Raw genomic sequence first — 21,207 nt, 5'->3', positions numbered from 1 at the left:
TTATTGGGATTAGACGGTTAAAATTAAACAATTATAATCATCACAATATGACGCAACATTATCATCTCATAAACACTCAATGATTTACCCTCAATTTCATGACTACAATTTTATGTATAATACGAATTTTCGAGGATAAGTTGAAGTTATACATCGAAAGGCCTATTATTTGTACATTGTCTGGTATTACATTCCAAGATGAATGAGATCAAGTGATTAATGCTGTTTATTATGAGAATTATACAAAATACAGAATTAAATGTTAAAGCAGTTGGCACACATATACCATATACCATTGGGCTTTAATGTTGATAATATTTTTAACATTGAAGAGGCCCGGATTAATTTATTTTGAGGACCTAACATTTTACATTCCACTCTGGAGTCAAAGCGAAGCAGCTGATGAACATCTAAATATGAAAATTGTTTATGGCATCATCAAAAGAGCTAAATACTGATTAATTTTGGCCTATGCTATAATATGTACTTTAGAAAGCTAATAATGAAAATACAGCCGGGTAGAAGTTAGTCACTCGTTTTCTGAAGAGACGCGTAGCTTACGACCCGTTCTCTTCTGAGTATTCTAAATGCAATTTATTCTTTACTGTTTACTGTACACGACTTTTTTATTTGCCCAGTAGAATCTTCCTGGTGGCGCCGAAACTCTGTCCAGCCTGGGTGGCGCCTCTGTTTGAACCGGCCTGGAGTCCGATCATCGTCTCGCCGGCTCGAAGTTGTTCCTCGCTCCAGTCCCGTCGATTCTCTTCCGATGGTTTTGGCCCCAACCAGGGTCCGCGCCATTCCGGGTGCTTGTACGCCTGTAAAAATAATCGTACTGTAATACAAATAAAACTGTAAACTTGTGGAAACACAATTTCATGTTTCTTACGTCATTTAACGACACTGTTTCAAATGTAAGGGGTACAGATTAAGGAGTTACAGCGAAAGAAATGAGGAATTGATCTTAAATAATAAGTACCTAAGAAGTTAAAAGGGTTATTACCCCCCAAATTAAATGGATCGACTGTGGTCTATTTGAAAGCTATCACAGAATTTACTTCAACAAACAAATGGTCCCTGTCAGGATTGATGGTAACCTGACCTACATTCCGAAAGGTTATCTCCCGAAACAAATCTAGACTTGTCGCTACACCATTTTGTCTGTCTAACACCACTTAAAGAACTGTTTGTTTAGTAATGGAAAAGCCGACAGGATGAAAACAGTCACGAACAAAGTGTTCTTGTTTCGAACTTACGGTTCTTCCAATGGCGAAGATGGTCATCGTAACTTGGGCGATATTCTTCCTGTCCCACAAGTCCACTGTCTGGAAGAGATCCACGTCAGGGACACCGTAAGCAACACACGCCTTCTGGAACCTGTAACGGTAGGCCAGTCAGTCGTCTTCCTTACACATTCGGAATTATTTTAATTCTTTGCGTGTTTTGAACGAGATAAATCGATTTCAAAATAAATATTTGTTGCATAGTAATAGGCCTATGCTCTAAATGAAAAGGAACTTCAAACCGAACCTAACCTAACCTAAGCTAAACTAACGTAACCCAACCTAACGTAAAATAAACCTAACCTAACCTAACCTAACCTAAGATAAACTAACCTAACCCAACCTAACGTAAAATAAACCTAACCTAACCTAACCTAACCTAACCTAAGCTAAACTAACCTAACGTAAAATAAACCTAACCTAACCTAACCCAACCTAACCTAAACTAACCTAACCGAACCTAACCTAACCGAACCTAACCTAACCTAAACTAACCTAACCCAACCTAACGTAAAATAAACCCAACCTAACCTAACAAATATTCTACACGCAGCTGCAATTTCCAAAGCAACGCGCTGTGTTCACAATAGCGCGTGAGATGGTTCAGTAGCTTCTTTGTTTCTTACTGGCTGAGGTTGTCCATCATCTTGTAGTCGCCGCCGGAAGTGTTTATTTTGGAGATGAGGCCGGGCTGCAGCTTGTTCATCAGTTTGCAGAGGATGACGCCATTTCTCAGGACTTCCTCAAACGGCGTTCCGGGTGGGAAGCGCTCGCCCACGACGGCCTCGATCCATGCCTGAGCCTGAGCTTCCTGCTCGGGTTCGCGCTTTCCTGCAACCTGGAAACAAAAAAAACATGAATTTCGTGAAATTAAAAACGAGCTAAGTCGTGACTGACCTAAAATGCTCCAAGGCCGTTCAAGTAGGAAGTTTATGTTCAGATCGTATTTGTCTGTGTGTCCGTCCGCATGTTTCAAATACCAGATTACCGATTGGATTTGTATTAAATTTTCCGACGTTCTTCTGTACAAAATTTGTCGAGGGCGCTTAATTTAGAATTATGGCCTAGTGCAGGGGTTCTCACCCTTTCTCGCTGGCTCTAATTTAACACATCAAATGTACAACTAACCAAATGCGTTCAGAGAAAACTTATTTATGTTAATATTATCTTCTGATTTTCGTACCTACAACATTGGCTCTTATCACCAGTGGTACGCGTACGATAGGTTGAGAAACGCTGGCCTAGTGGATTAATATAACGCATATTGTATACGAAATTTATATAATAAGCCTGCAGAATTTTATAATTTTAAAAAGGCTGGTAGTAACAAAGGATAATTCATACTTTAAACTCGCTAATAATCTTTTATAATCCCACTAAGACCCAATCGTCACTTTAATTATTTTTTACGTAATTGATAAGCTTAGGCGTATTTAAAGAACAGGCTATACTAAACCGCTTACAAATGATGCAAATTCTTATAAGGGAATCGAAGTTACAACACTACTAGTGAATACATCATGACGACATTAGAAGAGAATTGACAAGATGCCCAGAGACTGCATACATCCATTTATTTTCCATGGAGCGGAACATTTTCAGGATCATCGCCAATAGCAGTAGGCGGACATCAGAGGAGGCACGCAGACACGCCGCACGGGGGCGAAAACTAATTACATGCACAGACTGGCAGGAGAAATTCGATCTCTAAACCTTCTCTGTGCCCCCTAAATTTGTTAGGTTATAGTCTGCCAGAAATTTACACAGGATGTTTAGAACATTTCTATCGTATTTGTCTCTCAAACAAAGTCGAAACCTTGTGAGGTTAGGTTTCCGCGACGGTGAAAAGGATGGTTATGGACTTCTGGGTTACGTAACGATGTATAAGATCTCACGGGATCATAAACCAAAATACCACAATTCGAAAAAAATAAAAAACTCAAGTACGTTACACAAAAACTTTATCTGACGTACTATAATTTTTGGCAACATGGAGAACACACATAAACTACTACATTTATACGCCAAATCTCAATGACGTAAGGCAACGAATTTGCTAGATTGCACGGTCGCAGTGCCAGAAGTGGTCCACACCGCTGAGTGCACCAACAGAAATGTCCTTCCTTTCTAGTCTGTTTGGCGACATTAGTCTCACATAACATTTTCCAGTTGCATTTAAATATATATTTACTCTCATGTGCGTTATATATATATATATATATATATATATATATATATATATATACAGGGAGAGACAGAAGTATGTTTACGAAACTTCGTGTGCGTGTTCCAGGATCAAAAATAAGGAAAACATTTCCTATGAGCGTGTGGTCGCAAAATTTCTTTTTCAAAATAATAACCAAAGAATGAGGAGAAAATCTAAATCAGTAAACATACTCATATATATTATTATTATATTATTTAGTGTTCTGTCTGACGACAGGTCCATATGAACAGGATCCTTCGATCCTTTTCTCGGACTGGGACCTGTTCATATACGTTCTTGGCAGATGATCCAGAAGTGGTTTGCCATTGCCTTCTTCTGTGTGTGAATGGAGTAATTGTTGGGATGCCACGGAGAAACCGGGGAAGAAGCCCCCGGAGGAAAACTCCGTGTTGCCTAGACCACGGCCTTGCCCAACACAAGTTATAAATTCGGGCACCGCCGGGAATCGAACCCGAGACCCCCCCAGGATTACAAGGCCAGCGTTCTAACCGCTAGACCATAAATTATGTCACATTGATAAATGTACATACAGTGCACTTATGTAATTAATTACGAAATTATCATGTTGGCTCTGTACCCAAAGTAAATTGTTCAAATAGAAATGCCCAGACCACAACGGGAATTATTACGAGACGCGGACAACCTCCTCGTTGGTACTGTGACCCTGTGATAGATCATCGCGGGAGTGTTGGCCGGTCCGTATCTGGTATCTGAGTGGTCGGGAGTAGTCCGACGCAACCAACAGGTGCGCAGGCGATGGAAAGTAGGCGGGTCGGACGGGACAGAACGCCTACCAGCTGTCCGGAAAATGGAGCCAGAGATATTACTAATCACTTGCATGATATGGAGAACTCTTTCAGAAAATGTTTAATGACATGAAAACATCACAGGCACTGTCAGCTGTTTTGAAGAGAAGAAATACAGTTAAAATCCCATGCCATAATGTAATTTAACTCAATATTTATTTATTTTTAACAAGACTGGAAAATATTATACTTTGCTCAGTTTATCTACGTAATGAAGAGATTTAATTTCACAGCTCTCTTGCCTCGTTCTGACCAAGTTTTACACTCCACCTTACTTACTGTAGGAACACATAAAAGGGCCTACATTACATGTCATTAAGAACGCGAGTCAATACAAAATCACATTTTTAAAACGTACTGAGAACAAAATCTGGATTTGAGACAATTCGTAATATTTTTCAACGTAATTAATAGGATGATTAATAAAGAAGGGTAAGATAAAACGGGCATGCAGCACGCATACGTGAACAATAAAGGCGTACATTTCGCGTGGAAAACGTTAACTGGAAGCTACGTCTAGGGAGGCAATTTGAAAATGAGCGAGAGATTGCTGAAACGGACATCAGAAAAATCGGGCGAGGGCACGCGAACTGAGCTGAGCTGGTCCGGGAAAGAATTCGACCAAAACAATGGGATTTTTTATGTTGCTTATATAAGTTAATGGGCAAACTCCGTTTATCTAAACGGAGCCCAGGAATACGAAACTAGTTCTGATTCGTGATTGACGCTATTAAATCGAAACCTACGTTTAATTTGACTTCACAGGAATTTATTATACACCCACCTGAAGTCCCCTTTTTCCAACAGGGTCGAAGCCTGGATGTTATCCTTGTTAGCCCGGCTAACACTTTGAAAGTCGGAAAATAGAAAGTCTTGCTTCTTACTTCCGTGTTTTAGTGTTAATCTACGCAGCAGAACCGATCAGACGAGATATATCTTTAGCCATCTCCAGTCAGTCTGGCGTTGTTAGCCTAAAATATCTGGCTAACAACGCCTGCCCGGCTGGAACTGGCTAACGATGCACTTTATTCGATCTGTTCTGCTGTATTCCAGTCCAGGGATTTTAGTTATATCAAATCTAAAACTTCTTCACGATGGTGAAGAGTCAATTGAATAAAAATTTTCTTGGATATTATCCATCGTCTAGTAAATATATCTCCGGAGATAGGGATTAGCTCTATCTAGTGGGCCCAACTGTGTAGGAACCTGAAGACGGAGATAGAGTACCATCTCCGAAACGTCGTTTTTTACGTTTATATCCAAGAAAATTTTTATTCAATTGATTTTAGTTTTACTTTTTCAAAGTGTTAGCCGGGCTAACACGGATATAACCTGCGTTCCAACACAAATAACTTAAATTCTAATTATGATAGCAAAGCTAATTAATAATTACCTTTATTGTGTTATCCTAGTTCTAAGAAGACTAGATTCAGGTCCCTTTCTTTATATCACAAAATGGAGTCCATGTAGCAGACACCGAAAGGAGCAATGACGTGTTTTGAAGATGGGGAGTCATAAACGAATGATTACACACGAAAAAAAGATGGATGAAATGGTCTAGAGAACGAAGAAAATTATATTTAGGAACATCATCCGTCTCTCTCCTGCATTCTGTCCATCATTCATTTCCATGGGTTTTTCCCGAAACTCTACCGCAATTTCTTCTTACTCTGGTAAGGTTACAGGATCGCCGTGTGACGGCGCGGAGGAGAGAAACGGAGTCTGGGAGGGAGAGAGAGAGAAGGGTAATGTGTATTTTTCCAGAGCGATGCCAGGAGCGTACAGAAAAAGCTTGGTTGGGTGTGACCCGCTGTCAGTCGGGCGGAGGACGTCAAGGTGCTTCGTTCTCTGTAGATTCCGCTTTGGTGCAGAAGAGACCTGGACGCTTGTTGGACAACAAAATGCCGGTAAGGCACTTTGTGGGACACCTACCCTGTCGTGGCCTTCGCACAGTGAGAAAACCAACATTTCGCACTTTTAATAAACATTCCTTGTCCACTGCGGTTACATCCACAGTAGTTTATTCGTTTCAGTAGTAAGAAATCTATTCACTCTTCTGAGATTCTTAGAGTTACGGCCTATGCGTTTGAAACTAAATATTTTTAACAGAAGTTACTTCTGTTAACGTGAATCCAGTCTTTACAGACACACATTAACACAAATACATAATATTACCGCTTGAACAGTTGTATGCAAGATGTAAATATTTGTACAGTTCAGTACCTCGATGAGCACAGCTATTCATGAAAAACTACTAGTCGCGTAGCTAGTAAAGAAATTTTCCTCTCAGCATAGAACCTGAATGTTTATTACTGTATTCGCAAGAGACCGCGATTCGATAGCCCTGAATCGGATGAATTCACTGTGACTGTGATAAACTGGTCCATATAGCCCATATCAATTTAGTATTAACAAAAAATAGACGACCGGATTTATGCAGATTTTTTGATATTAATTCTTAAATTCGGTCACACCCAGTTTCTCTGCTAACTATGTTTTCGGCAGTCTGGACCATACGCTGTAAACACGTGCGTAAGAAAATATGCGATGTTGGAATAACAAGAGTTGGTTCTTCGTTGAGTTAATTTAGTTGTTTAAATGTCTCAGAATGTATTATTATTTAATGTAGGCATATTCTCGGTATCTTGATATCAAGCACCATCGTGTTATCACAGTGCGTCTGTAAGTTCGCTGAGGAAGGTTGTATTTTGCAGACAAAAGTGCAACCTTTACGATAAACTGAGAATGTCTCTAGAAAACTGAACCAAAAAAAACACATTGTGTCAGCGGTTATATCGTTTAATAAGCCACTTCGTTCTTCCTATTATCATGACAGAACACTTCGTTGGATTTGTCAATTAACTATGCAGGCTTATCCATACTTAAATTCGCATAATTTGAGTAACATAAAAAATTTAAGGTTCTTGAATACTTACACAAACAGTAATTTAAAACTGCACCTTCAGTATTAAAATTTAGTGTAGCAATTCGCATTTAACAGGTTCTGAAATTCTAATAAAACGAAGTTCAGCACTAGTTGGAAAGGGACACAGGACTTTTCCATGAACATATTTAAATAATAATGTCGTCCTCTCATCTATCTCTGTCTCACAGAGACTCATTACTCCCCCATCTAGCAAAAAATCTTCTTGATTATCAAAGTTTTGCCATAAACCTGTCCCTCATTATTCAAATGAGCCAAAAATCAAGAAGCCTTCAGAAGAATGTAGTTATTGAAGATATATCTCACACTAACATTGCACAGTCTTTTGATAAGATTAGCATATCGGTTGCTAGCCCTGAAAGTATTAAATCTATGTCTTATGGTGAGATAAAAGTTTAAGTTAGAACATTACAAATGTTGCTTTATTTCTTACGTATTTTAAAGTGTCATTAAGAGGCCTACGCACGAGTAGTCGCCAAACGAAGCAGCCAGAAACCATCGCCTCCTGATTCATCTGCACGTAGGCACATACAGCCAAAGTTCTTTCTAGCTTTGTATTAAGCAAACTGTATTTGAAAGAACGGCAGAGCAGCTACCAAGATTTCCCGTGTTTATTCAATATTTATAGTCCAAAAGGTTTACAATATGGCGTTTCTGTTGGCCCGACCTCACAGACTGTCTACAGTTTGCTTACATTACTATTTCACATTTTATTTTCATCTGAGTAGAACATCAAATGTAAAATTTGAAAAAGTGCCAAGACAGCAAAAGCTTACTGTGCTTGCATCCTGCAGACAAGTTTCCATTCAGCTACAGGGTGGTTAACCTCAATGGAGGTCAGTAAATCAAGATGACGGCCTCTAAAGAAGCTATTAGTGTGGCGAGTGGGAACCTTAACATGTGAATCGAGCGTGGTTTTACTTCGAAGATAATATCGTGTACAGGCCCTAGGTATTTATTCCAAATTACCAATATTCGTCATGAGGAAAATTAAGTTCCGACGATGGTCACTCTGGCAGCAAGAAATGCAAAGAGGCTATGGTGGCGTATACGGTGGGGTTTGGGGTCAGGCTGAGGGTATTATGTGCATTCATTTGGCAGGAATCTGGCCTAATATACAAATAATAATAATCTATCAGGCACGGAGTTAGGTCACTTGTCCCGTTCCAGCCGAAGGCATTAGGATGTATCTCAAAGTTTCACGAGCTTCTGACTCGGAAAGCACAAAGCAGTGTCTCAGATGCTGTTCCAGCAGTCGCCTCGGCGTAACTTTGTTTCTGTAATTAGTGTGTGCCAGCTGTTTGGCACCGCGACGCTTTTAGACTTGACACGCCAAGTGTGTCGCACCGACGCACTGTTGACAGGTGCTCACCCGCGGTGGAGCGGATTCAAGAGACGAAGCATGATTGGGGCGAAGCCGTCCCAGAGAACGTGGGCCTGTAGGCTCAAATACGTTTTTATTTTTGTTCGACACAGGTACTTTCAAATGTGGAATGCAGGCCTACCGAAATACGAGACCGTACCGAAAAGCGGTAACTTACGTGACTTATTTCCTTGAACCACCAGGTTCAAATCCATCTCAGGGCAAATATAGTAATGAATTTATCCCAGTTTTACTGTACTCTTCCGGGCGTGTAGATAAAATAGGCCAGGATCCGAGTTTCTGAGTTTAACCAAATCGATAAAGTTGATGAAGCTTCGATATCAGTTTTCATGAAAATCTATAAAGATCTTCTCAGGGTGTTACATGCAGACAGACATAGCGAAGCTAATGACAGTATTTTACAACTTTTATTTGGGAACTAAATTGAAAAGAATAAATGAGAAAGAAGTAATGGAAAGATAAAAGATGCGAAAATGAAATATTTAATAGGGGTCATTTTTATAGAATATAAATATAATTTTATTTTCAAGAAACCAGCTCTTTTAAAAATTCAGGTCTACTTAGTTTTTCGGGGTTTAACACTGCTCAGAGCTGCATGTAAAAGTATACGTCTACAGCTAGCTGAGCTGTTATAAGATGGCTAAGTAACCCATACTTTTGGAATGTACAAGAGCGTTTGAAGTTTAATTAAAATTCCTGTATCTGGGATGTACAAGGCTCTAACATGGATATGTTAAATAATAGGTAAGATTAAAACTTGGTACAGTCAGCACAAAAATGCTGTAGTTTCCGATTTTTGGTACTGAGTCAAATGAATCCGAGTCGTAACATTTTATAACAACAAAAGTATTTTGGGAAATTAAACAAATGTTATAGCAGATGTATATGCAGCATCCAGCCAGAGACGAAACAGTTGCTTTGCTTTGGCCGAGGAAATTAAACCTTCTTAATCTTGCATCTGTGCCAGAAAGCGCTGTGCTATTTTTGGGCCCCTATGAGACACCCACCCCAATCAACAGACAGTCAGGGAAGGGGCAAAGGCTTAGAAATGCCTGCATTTTGTGAGCATAAAATTTTGTAATACGGATAAATACAAGGAACAGGCATGTACAATTTTCCGAGCCATTTCTAAGCAAATGGAAGCCCTGCCAAATATGTTTTGGGGCATAAAGATCAACAAAGATATACAGGACATGTCAGAGACTGCACCGATGTAAACATAAAATTTGCCAAACAGGACATGGCCTCAAGGGCTGTCCAAAACAGAATATACATTTTGCTTTAATTAAAATATACGTATTTATTTATGTATAAGAAAAGATTATATGTTCGTGTAACATAGTTTTATGCCAACAGATGAATTGTCATGAAACTTCGTATGAACGTCACGTGCACTCCCCTTATTTCTCTAAATGTAGGCAACTGTCACTGGTCGTTGTTCTGAGTCAGATAGATTTAATCATTCTCATGGCCGAATTCTTTACCAAAATTTTATATTTATCTTTTACAAAACTAAGTACGCAACGAATATGTACAAATGGGAGTGGGCTTACCAACATTAGCTTTCAATTACGAGTACCTGCACATTTAGTAACACGAAGTTTTTCATCTGTACGTAAGCTTACTTATATATTTAATAAAATGTATTGAGACAATGCGTGCAAATGAGAAATATAATTTTGGGCAGTAGTAATGATCAGAGCATGCGCAGAGCGTTCTTTCGTTAAGCTGCTAAGACAAACGACGCAGACAAAAGAACATTTTGCAGATCACCGGGTGATGGATGATCTTCATGTAACAATGTTGTGTCCGCAGGCTAGAAATAAGGAACAGGAGGCTGAGGTACTCCAGTGGATCGAGGATGTGACTGGGGAAAAGCTGCCGTCTCAGCCATACGAAGATGTGTTGCGGGATGGGGTCATCCTCTGTAACCTCATAAACAAAATAGCGCCTGGATCTGTCAAAAAGATACAGACCAAGGGTACCAACTTCCAGCTCATGGAAAATATACAAAGGTACTGCCAACACCTACTGCAAAGTGAACTCCTGCCAATATTTGGACGTAAGAAATATAAACTATTTTGGTGGAACCTGGAAAGCGTTCAGGACAAAAGATCAGCTTCACGCTATGGCCGCTTTATCCACAAGTAAATATCTCCCAGTACTCATTACGTAGGCAGAGTTTCGGAGTAAAAAGCCACTGCCTTTGCTGGGAATTGAACCCAGTCGTATAACCCTTTGGGATTTTATCGAATGATATAGAGGCAGATAAAATGTTTTCACTCAAAGTTTACAAGTATGAGAATGTTAAGATGAAGTTTGTGTGTGTTTTTTATGCAGATTCCAAGCTGCGCTGAAGAAGTACGGTGTGCCAGAGGAGGAGATATTCCAAACAGCTGATTTGTTTGAGAGAAGGAACATCCCTCAAGTCACTCTGTGCCTGTACGCACTCGGCAGACTGGTAAGATTTTCGTATTTATTTTGTATCGTAAGACAGAGGACCCACTATGTGGCAATGACACGGGTCATCCACGACTCTTACGTCACGATGACGCAGACACTCCAGTTGACCAATAGGTAAAAATGTTGTCTCACTTCACTTATGTAACATGAGACTGTTTATTGTGTTTTGGTATAGATTGTCGATGAAAAAATAATTTTAATAATTTTATCCTTACCTATACTACTAGACTACTTCAAAAATAATTTTTTGAACAGTAAAATTAACTCATACACTGACGTTATCTTTTAGATAATCTGATAGTATCTTAGCTGCTTAGACTCGAAGTTTTGATATCATTTTCATAATCCAGAGACAGTTGACTCCAGTCCACAGACCGATATTACGTAAATTATGTTGACCAACGTAACAAAAAGGAACTTTATCTATGTAAGATTTGAGGTTCTGAAAGCGGTAAGTATGAAGATTTCTGTCTTCTGGGTTGTTGCGCTGTGTAGTCTGGTCGATGTTAACCGACGTTTCAGAGGTCATACTGCCTCCGTCATCAGGGCGATGAGTATGAAGATTTCTGTCTTCTGGGTTGTTGTGATTCATCGCCCTGATGACGGAGGCAGTATGACCTCTGAAACGTTGGTTAACATCGACACAGCGCAACAACCCAGAAGACAGAAATCTTCGGGAATTTTATCCATTGCATCATTTTTTCAGACTCAGAAACATCCTGAATATACTGGACCAAGACTTGGGCCCAAAATGGCCGACGAAAACAAAAGAGCGTTTACAGAGGAGCAGCTGCGAGCTTCCGAAGGCCAAGTTAATCTGCAGATGGGGTTCAACAAGGGAGCTTCTCAGTCCGGACATGGCGGCTTCGGGAACACAAGACACATGTAAACTGCAGAGACACAGGACCGAAGAATGACTTCCGAGCGCGGAGCAAATTGCACACAAATTATAATGTTAGTTAGCATCTTTCACATGAACAAATATCCTAATGCTAATTTAACAATTTACAATATGGACACCAAGTAAATTTTTTTACAAACTTGAGATTGAAATAGAATAAAGCCATTATTATTCTTAAGTAGCTCAAAAATTGTACTAGTGGCTGAAATAAAAGTCAGAAAGATGAAAACTCCATGGGGTTGAATTTTACTTTAAAAGCTGATGGTTATTCAGAAGATCAAGAAATTATTTGTTCTTATGGATCCGCTATGCCCATAAAATCTATCCATTGGACTTTCTCCTGAATCAGTTTAATTCAGTTCTCAGTTTACTTCTGCAAGAACCGTATTAATGCTACCTATCAATCCGTCTAAGGTAGGTTTAAACATCCACCGCTTCACTTCAGTTTGCACTCTGCCAAAATTGTGAATGCATTTATCTTCTTGAAGGGCTTCACGGCAACATACTCGAAAACGCGGGATTAAAAAAAAGTATCATCGTTTAAGTAACTATCAGATCAGAACCATAACTTATAAAGTCTTAGGTATTACTAAGCTAACCCTAGTCTAGTTAGATTTCACACACAAAAGGAACGTGTCAGGTGACTCATTTCTGTCTAGTTCCCTCAAATTGCTTAAGTCTTCCAACATTATGTAAATTCCCAAGTAAAGCTACAATTACTTTCGAAATTGTTATATTGACTGACAGCCTTCTGAGGTGACATTCTCCAGTTGCGTGGAAAATTGCGATCACAGCTGAACGAAATGAGCAGTAAAGCGCAGAGGCGAAACTAACCACTTTTGTGGCTAGAGTTAACTCCTAGCTCGTGTCTTATCCCATCATCTAATTTGTAAGACCAAGAAGAAGAATAAAATGTTGACAGTAAATTATATAAAACCACTGGTTACTTAATCAACAAACAACTAATTTGAATAATTATTACTATAAACTTTTTCGTAGTTTACATTTCCTTTCATTCCGACAACAATAACATTTAATTATATGCTCCTAAGGCAGTTGCCATACCTTAAATCCGCCACTGAGCACACATTACCGAGTTTGACACTCACTCAGCTATTAGTTGAGATTTTTACTCTGGAAGGTTTGAATAAAATGGCGAGTTACAGGCAGATATTAATCGTACATTATATTATCTAGTAAAATTATCTGTGCTTCTATCAAAATTGAAAGAATTTTCTCCTGAAATTTAAATTTCAGGAGTAAGTAATAGTGATAAAGTTTTAGATCAAATTAATTAAAACGTATACTTATACGAATACCTTTCAATCAAGAGAATTCGGGTACAGGCAACTCTCGGTTTACGAACGTCACAATTCATTCAAAATTTCGTAAAGTCGCCAATAGGTACAGTTCCTTATAGAACGAAATTCCAAAAACGTTTAGTGAATATAATTGTAAGATTTAAATTAATAAACTTTTAAAAAATATATTTATTACAATAATTATCAGAAAATTATTATAAGATAATTATACTGAAATGTTCTTTGTTAATAAAACTAATCTGGCCAGCAAAAAACGTTGGTTTACATGTCACGCCTCGTAGAATGTTTTCTCGTGGGAAAGAAATATAATACAATAGGATCATCACTTGCTTTCCCTAGGTTATCTTAGACGGTCAAGTTTAGTTCTGCATTTGGTGAGTTAAAAAATATATTTTTAAAAATTTAAGCAATCATGGGTCCAAAGCGAAATAGCAGTGCTTGTGCTGATAATGGTAGTAATAAAAGACGGTGTTAGTTTAGGAACTAAGCTATACATCCTAAAAAGGACAGAAAGAGGTCAGAAGGAGGTGGCCATAGCTCGTAATTATGGTGTGAACCGATCGAGTATCACAACAATTATTAAAGATAAAGAAAGAATTGTGGAGGCTGTTAAGGAAGAAACTCCTGTTTTAATGAGTAGAATAGTAAAATATAGAAGTTTTCTGTTGCACGAGATGGAAAAACTCTTAAATTTTGTGGATTGAGAGAAATACACACGCATCGCATTAATAATTCAGGAGAAGGCCAGGAGTTTATTTGAAGATTTGAAGAAAAGAGTTGGACCCGAATATACAAATGACTGTTTTTCAGCTAGCTCTGGGTGGTTTTCGAATTTTAAAAGGAGGGCGAACTTGCACAATTTAAGACTTCAGGGAGAATTGGCGAGTGCAGATACTCAAAGCTAAATATTTATGTTTGTAATTAAAATTAACAAGTACGAAATCTTGTAATTCTTAAAATTTCGAGTTAATTTTATAAATGAAATATAAGCAATCTTCAACTGTATTTACACATTTAAATGCGAACTTCAAATCCCTGTGTTAAACTCTGGAGCAAAATTAATTGTACATTTGCATTAACTGAATCTAAAGACAGATATACACGTTTTCTCTATTGTCTGGATCCTTTAACAAATTTCAGAGTTTATCAGGCGACAGTGTAATAAATGTTCAATTTCAATGGAGCTTTCAATTTCTAGAACTTTTTTATTCTTTAAACAGAAAAGATAGGATTATAACATACCATCGTTTTTCGAATTAAGAAACAAAAATAGTGCATTACCATAAATATTACTGTACGATACTATTATTACTATTTTATGCTTCAATTGTTTGAGGTGGACTTTTCTAGAGATGACATTGTGTAACTTACTGTTTTTGTAAATGTTTGTTTAATACTGAAACTTATTTTCTTTACTTCAAATGGTTTTGTAATATTGAATACTGCGTAACATTTTTGTCTAATAATTTAATTAAAGTATTTATCCGAATTACGAGTAATGCCAGATACAGCTTTCTTTTACAGTTGTTCACTAAATGAAGTAACACGTCGATCTCTGTCTACACCGCAGATGAAACGACTGACTATGATTAATCCTTGATAGTATTCGAGTCGTCCAATGCCTTACTTAAAACAAATATATTATCAAATATCTGTCAATGGGAGAGAAATTTTGATTTTGAACTAAAAAATGTAAACGTATTTGTACATTTTAAAAATATATTGTAATGTTCCGTTTGTCTATTATAGAACCTGCTGTCTTTTTTTACAGTAGTAACTAACCAACAAAATTTTCAGGGCATGGAAGAATTTAACATGTACGGGCAGTTTAATAAAGTTTCGTGATAATATGACAGGCTTAGGATTAAACAACCAGCGTCAAATTCCAGCTGAGGAACGGATTTTTATTTTCACTGCTCCATACAAACAGATTTGAATCCACTTATCGTCTTATCTAATTTGGTTTGTGATATTCAAGGAAATAATCGTTGTTTGGTCTGAAAATCAGACGAAATTCATAATATCTACATTGTGTGGGCAAAATGTAGAATTACTGAATGTTAAAGAAGGTATTATACAGAGTGATTCAAAAGGTTATAGCCAAACCGAAGGAGCGTATAGAGGGACTCGGAGAGAACAACTTTCGAATAGGAATCCATGTCCTCCGAAGTTATCCTGAGTCAGTCGGGACCATCGAAGGTAGCGAAGTCCGATAACAAACCGCTGAAATAATCGTACTTTGCTATTCTCCTACTAGCTTAATTTTGTTTTATATTAATGTAAGGATTACATTAGCAATCTTACAAACCAAATTATTGCATTTTAACTATCCTGGCATTGAACCCAGTACTCCACACGCGTCTAACAGCCGCAGATGTGGTAAAACCCATAGACTAGTGAGGTTGTAGGCTGTATAACTTAAACCCGTACGATCCGTACCTTTAAATGACTTCAGGAAAAATTAAATCCGATGTCTGGCCAACAAAGCCAGACGAGTATGAGGCTTCAATTGGTCCAGAGCTGAAAATTGTAGGGCACATATCTGAATAGATGCCGACTGTCAATGCGGGGAAGACAGAGTCGGGTTCGTCACGTAGCATCGAAATAGCTGGTTCTGAAGGAACTGTGGGTGAAAGATGTCTTGGGTCGCGTCAGGTTTTCGTGGCTTGAAATAAAGTGTAGGAAGAAGCCGTGGTTCTCAGAAGACGTGTGAAAGCTAATCTTGGAGTCAGGCTGTAAGGGGGGCGAGATAGCTCACACCAGCAGACGTAGGTGGAACACAGGCATGCTACCATATCTCTGGGGGGCTCCACAAGGATGTCGGTATTCACTTGCGAGTGATGGAGGAGGCCATGCTGCGAGTATACTGAATAGGCAATTGGTGACAGCCGAAAAGTGGCGGAACCTCGGGTGGGAGCCAACAAATATTCACCTTAAAAATTTAGCATGCTACAAAAATGTTACAAAGTGCCGAAAAGTTGCTGTGAAGTGTGGGGCTTCATGCCTTGAACTTTTCGCCAGATAATATTAAGAAATATGAAATGAACGAAGATGAGATATGTTGGATATATAGCACGAAGAGGGTAGATGAAAAATGAACACAGACTTTTATCGGAAAACCATAAGGAAAGAGACCTTTAACAAAGGTAAGTATGGATTTGAGGAAAATATTAAAAATTTGAGGCCAATACGTATCACGTATGAAGCAGGAATGTTAACCACTATGCAAAGACTTTCAATTTTGTCACATTTAAATGATGCTAAAGTGCCAAGATTCCCACACACAAGATGAGTGTGTTTGTTCTAAAATAAAGATAAATGGTCAGAAGTCAGTGGATTGACGTCATCTCGTTACAGATAGGGGAAATACACAGAGAGAGAAACAGAAGGAGAATAAGAGAGAGGAAGACAAGAAGAATGGAACATTAAATTGAGAATATAAAATAAATACTAAATTTTCAGACTGCCTGTTCGTCAGTCGTCACTTGTACTTAAAGATGTAGGCGTGAATAAAATCTTTCTGCCACTAAGGCCGTGTGGAAGCTATTGAACTGTCAGAAATTTCTTACTCGATGCACAGACAGATGAAGAGCTAACTGGCGCCAGTCCATCCGTTGATACGCGCTAAAAAAAGAACGGTCTCAATTTATGAACAGTTTCTAAGTGCAATGTAAAAATCTATAAATGACCGACTGAAGTGAAACATGACCGGAAGTGGAATTTCGCCATTATTCCGTAAACCGAATCTGGAGGCGAGTTATTTTTACTCGCGGCTGCACACACATGTGCGAGAACACGCTGGTTATATCGGGATTCCACGGGACCATCCACGCCCCTCCCTCAACCTCATTTCCGTCGGATCCTGCGAGGGGAAATGCTCAAGAGAAAATACTCAGAATCGCATTAAATATCATAAAACAAAGGCGTGCTCTAGTGAGCAATGGATAATGTAAAACGTCACATTAAACCAAAAAACTGTCGCATTCGCCAATTTATAATAACCTTCAAAGTAATTTGGGGTTACGTAACATTTGGAGTTGGAACAGCGTTGTTATATAAACATCCATCCTTTAAAGATTTATTGCAAATTATAAACACCTACTTTCCTCGACAATATTTGTTGAAGAGTAGGCCTACAAATTATGAAGTTCCTCATCATGTAATTTTCTAAGTATTGTTACTTTCCCACCTTAAGACTGAACATTCTCCCTGCCAACATATTCCCAAATACCCTCAAACTATGCAATTATATGTGAACAAACGATAAGCATCACGATACGCTACAACTGCGTTGGATATTCTCTGATGTTTCTGGCATATTTAATTTAAAGGACGTTTCGGGATTTGGCTCTCCTCCATCTTCAGATGACTGGTTGTCATATTGACATGTTTGTTGCTGTTTTATTTTAGACAGGGACCTGTAATGACTCAGCCGTTGTCACAAAACTTTTAGAAAATATGAATGAGTAATGCGAAGTAACGTCAGAAAAATTCGAAACTTGGCATCTCATGCCATTTCACAACTAGAATTAGGCAACCTAGTCATTTAGGCAAGATGTAACGATTTTTTCGGGGCTAATTATAGATTTTAACTATGACGTGCAGATTGCGTAAAGCTGCAAATATTTCAGAAACCATACATTGGTCTTTCGACAGCTGTACATATTGCTTTTAAACTTTAACGCATTATAAAGTCGAATAAACTCACATTTGGATACAGAGGATGGTTAACACTTTTAAGAAATGTGGGAGATAATCATGAAGAGACAAAATATTGTAGCAGTTTCATGGAGCAGAGAGTACCTGAGAAGAATCTTATAATAGCTCATAGAATCGAGAAAAATTCAATGTTGTTCATGGAAATTAAATCTTCATTGCAGTGTTAATAACAGAACCGATTCCTGTAATTGAAACATAAAGTCGTGTATAGCAAACTCTGAAGCTGAGCGTATCAGAAACTGAAATCTGTCCTCTTCTGTGCATCACGAAATATGAATTAAAAACTTAATTAAATAGTTTATACACGCATTCATGTATTTTTCACATAGCCCTATATACGCACGGCGTGCATACGTACGCATGTGTAAGCCTACCCAACACTTGTCCTCGTTATGAGCCAATTCAACGCAGTCTCCACAACCAAAATCAGTTTTCTCAAAAGACCCACCTTAACGTGGTCCTCCCGTCTACACCCTGGTTTCGTATTGACGCTCTAAAATTAGTCCTGTCTAGAACGGTTTAGTCAGATCAATTTTTGGAACGTGACAGCATCGAAGAACATTCCTTTTCTCAAATGTGGACTCACGAATGACTTGCGCTTAGTGTAAATATCCCTTGACATAAGTTAAGAACAAACGGAAGAGAGAATTATATATTTATTTGTATACAGACTAACGCTTATTGTTTTAGACACACTACAAACTTTAAACAGTGGTTCTCTGCTCACATCGAAAGTAACGAAGGCTTGATTAAACTTTATCAGGGATCACAGTTTTCTCAAAAACTGGTATGACACCCCATGGGGATAGCGAATGAAATTCAATGCCTTAATGTTGTTCTTTAAAATGAATACCAATTTCTACTTAAAAGTATTTAAAATCAATATTTAATTACGTGTTTAAAACAAATTCGTGTTTTAAGAAAGTTGCTTTCCTCTCTATAATCAGTTACCCACTTGCCCGATTTTACATTTTTCTGTCTGAGGTCAATTTAACGAAATGTCATGAACACGACCTGATGTGACCGCTAGCTACGAGACGCTGAAGTATATGAGGGAAGATTTCTGTCTTCTGGGTTGCGCTGTATAGTCTGGTAGATGTTTACCAACGTTTCAGAGGTCATACTGCCTCCGTCATCAGGAGGTACGTCATCTATTATCCCATCGATTTATGCATACTAAACCCAACACGAACATAACGTAAATCAAATCAAAGAAGAAAAATGAGTAGCAACAACACTTTAATCGAATTTGAACCTACTGCAAGAAATTAATAAACATATTCAAATTTAGAGTTGAGAAATGTGTGTTTCAGCTTCCGGCAATAAAATTGCAAGTATCTGTGCATAAAAATATAATCACTTAGAAACGTCTTGTGATCAGAAAGCGTGAAGTTATCACCGTATTACAAAGGTAGCCTGTGGTCCATCCAAAACGTCCCAATATTCCTAATAAAGTATAAAAGATAGATATATGCTTTCCCTGAGAGCCGCAAATTATAAATAAATTTTACATACACCAGTGAACGTATTTTAACCAAAATGGTACGGAAGATGACTACAAAACTTTGTTTTTGTTCTCATTTCCCGCATGCGGATTACACATACCGCCCTTCCAATTTCATGACACCAACATAACCGAGGAAGAGTACAAGTTGCGAGCTCCTTATTATGTAATGTTTTCTAATCTGTCCTTTCAATACTACGTACCTGCCACAATGGACGTCCTGGCATGTTGAAAATTCCGGGTGGCGTCTGTTGCTTGCTGCTAACTGTGACCGACTGATCCTCCGAGAGCTCTACGCAACGGCGTGGCGAGGTATCAAGGGGGGAAGCCGTGGATTTTAGGGCAACCCCGTTTTAGGTCGCCGTGTGTCATACAGAAGTGGGGCCCGCGCCTTCCACAATTTTACAGATAATGTGATGTTGAAACTTTAACGTGACGCAGGGCATAAATTTGGCAGCAAATCAGCGCCCACGTGGTTTTGACGGGCACAAGTCTGAACTCGGGCCAGTTATTGACACACACTTTCATGTATGATTGTCTCACGGACACTTTGGAAAATTCTCGTATAATAAGCCACTACCCCCCCCCCCCCCCGACTCACAAATTACTGTAAATTTAGTCGTAATGTGAGACCAATAATTTTATGAGCCTACATATCCAAAGGAATTACGAATTCTTTATGGACCATATCCATACCCATAATTTTCTTACTGGAGGTCTTACAATTTAATTAAAATACTCTTCTCAATGGATTTTAATTTACAGACAATTATTTTTAAGCAGAACGACGTACGTTTTGGACACGAAAATAATTTTAAATAAACAAGCCTGTTTGTGAGTGACGTAAGTAATATTAAGTTTTGTCGCAACGAAAAGCTCTCGAAAATGACTCATTATAGCCAAAATTGTGATTAAATTGTCTGCTGCATGCAGTGAACTAGCATCATGGAAGAGCTCCCAGTTAAGGTGAACTATCCCGACACCACATCCCCACATCCGGAGACGCGATTCCTAAAATAGGGTACAGTCACCAAGTCTACGTTCTTACCCGTATGAAATAAAACATGCGCTTCAAACCTAAACATCTGGAAAACGAAATAAACTCCACAACCCACACAGGGCTTATGTCTGGCTAGAATTAACCACCATGATAAACAGCGCCACACCGACTCCTATTGATTCATTACAAATTATACTCAACGGCCAGCTGTTAAATTACTAAAAGAGTTAAATGAAAACTTAAAAGTGATTTTTTTTTAAAAAAAAAAACCCTTCACCTTAACTCAACAGAAGTAACGGTTGTATAGACAGGACTCGGTGACCAGCGCCTCGTTTGTAGAAAAACAATTTGCACCTCGTTGAAGTGAGATTCCACATTCTGGTCATAATATCCGCCTGCCTGCACCATTAATATTTCCTTAATTTATTCTTGGAATATTCATGGATATTCTGAACTGCTTAGGTTAGTCGATAGAATTAGGATGTTTGGTGTATGTGCCCGTTGCACGGTCACTCGCCGCGATTCATAGTATTAGCGGCACAGCTGTAAAATATCCTCGATGTAATATGTTGAATGTGGCGCATTCAAATGCACGCCTACTATCCCGGTGTTTAAAAAAACACAAAGAAAAGTAGGTATAAACGAAAAAGTCAG

At 38.5% G+C, this 21,207-nt stretch overlaps 2 protein-coding genes across 2 annotated transcripts; one reads left to right on the top strand and one right to left on the bottom strand.

The window, feature by feature from the left end:
• Positions 1-208: 208 nt before the first annotated feature.
• On the bottom strand, positions 209-19,914 carry LOC110830946 (muscle-specific protein 20-like). The gene is made up of 4 exons (XM_087355381.1): positions 19,757-19,914; positions 1,910-2,121; positions 1,257-1,377; positions 209-818 (listed from the first exon to the last, which is right to left on the bottom strand). Exons 1-4 carry the CDS (start codon positions 19,778-19,780, stop codon positions 627-629), a joined length of 549 nt encoding a protein of 182 aa, XP_087211507.1. The 5' UTR covers positions 19,781-19,914; the 3' UTR covers positions 209-626.
• On the top strand, positions 6,066-15,081 carry LOC110830934 (myophilin). The gene is made up of 4 exons (XM_022066376.2): positions 6,066-6,223; positions 10,460-10,659; positions 10,985-11,105; positions 11,814-15,081. Exons 1-4 carry the CDS (start codon positions 6,218-6,220, stop codon positions 11,994-11,996), a joined length of 510 nt encoding a protein of 169 aa, XP_021922068.2. The 5' UTR covers positions 6,066-6,217; the 3' UTR covers positions 11,997-15,081.
• Positions 19,915-21,207: the final 1,293 nt, after the last annotated feature.

Source organism: Zootermopsis nevadensis, unplaced genomic scaffold (genome assembly GCF_977971745.1).
Source record: "Zootermopsis nevadensis isolate Lab colony 2312 unplaced genomic scaffold, Znev_1.0 Znev_ptg000024l, whole genome shotgun sequence".
NCBI lineage: Eukaryota > Metazoa > Arthropoda > Insecta > Blattodea > Termopsidae > Zootermopsis > Zootermopsis nevadensis.
Note: the sequence above shows the minus strand (reverse complement) of the source record. Positions and strands in the feature narration are given on the sequence as shown.

Excerpts from the sequence above, each read along its gene's own strand:
- LOC110830934 (XM_022066376.2), top strand. Across the intron at positions 10,660-10,984 it reads CTCATGGAAAATATACAAAG|ATTCCAAGCTGCGCTGAAGA; the intron begins GTACTGCCAACA and ends TTTTTTATGCAG. Across the intron at positions 11,106-11,813 it reads TGTACGCACTCGGCAGACTG|ACTCAGAAACATCCTGAATA; the intron begins GTAAGATTTTCG and ends TCATTTTTTCAG.
- LOC110830946 (XM_087355381.1), bottom strand. The coding sequence starts at position 19,780 with ATGCCAGGACGTCCATTGTGGCAG. Across the intron at positions 1,378-1,909 it reads ATGATGGACAACCTCAGCCA|GTTCCAGAAGGCGTGTGTTG; the intron begins GTAAGAAACAAA and ends CTACCGTTACAG. Across the intron at positions 819-1,256 it reads TCTTCGCCATTGGAAGAACC|GCGTACAAGCACCCGGAATG; the intron begins GTAAGTTCGAAA and ends TTATTTTTACAG.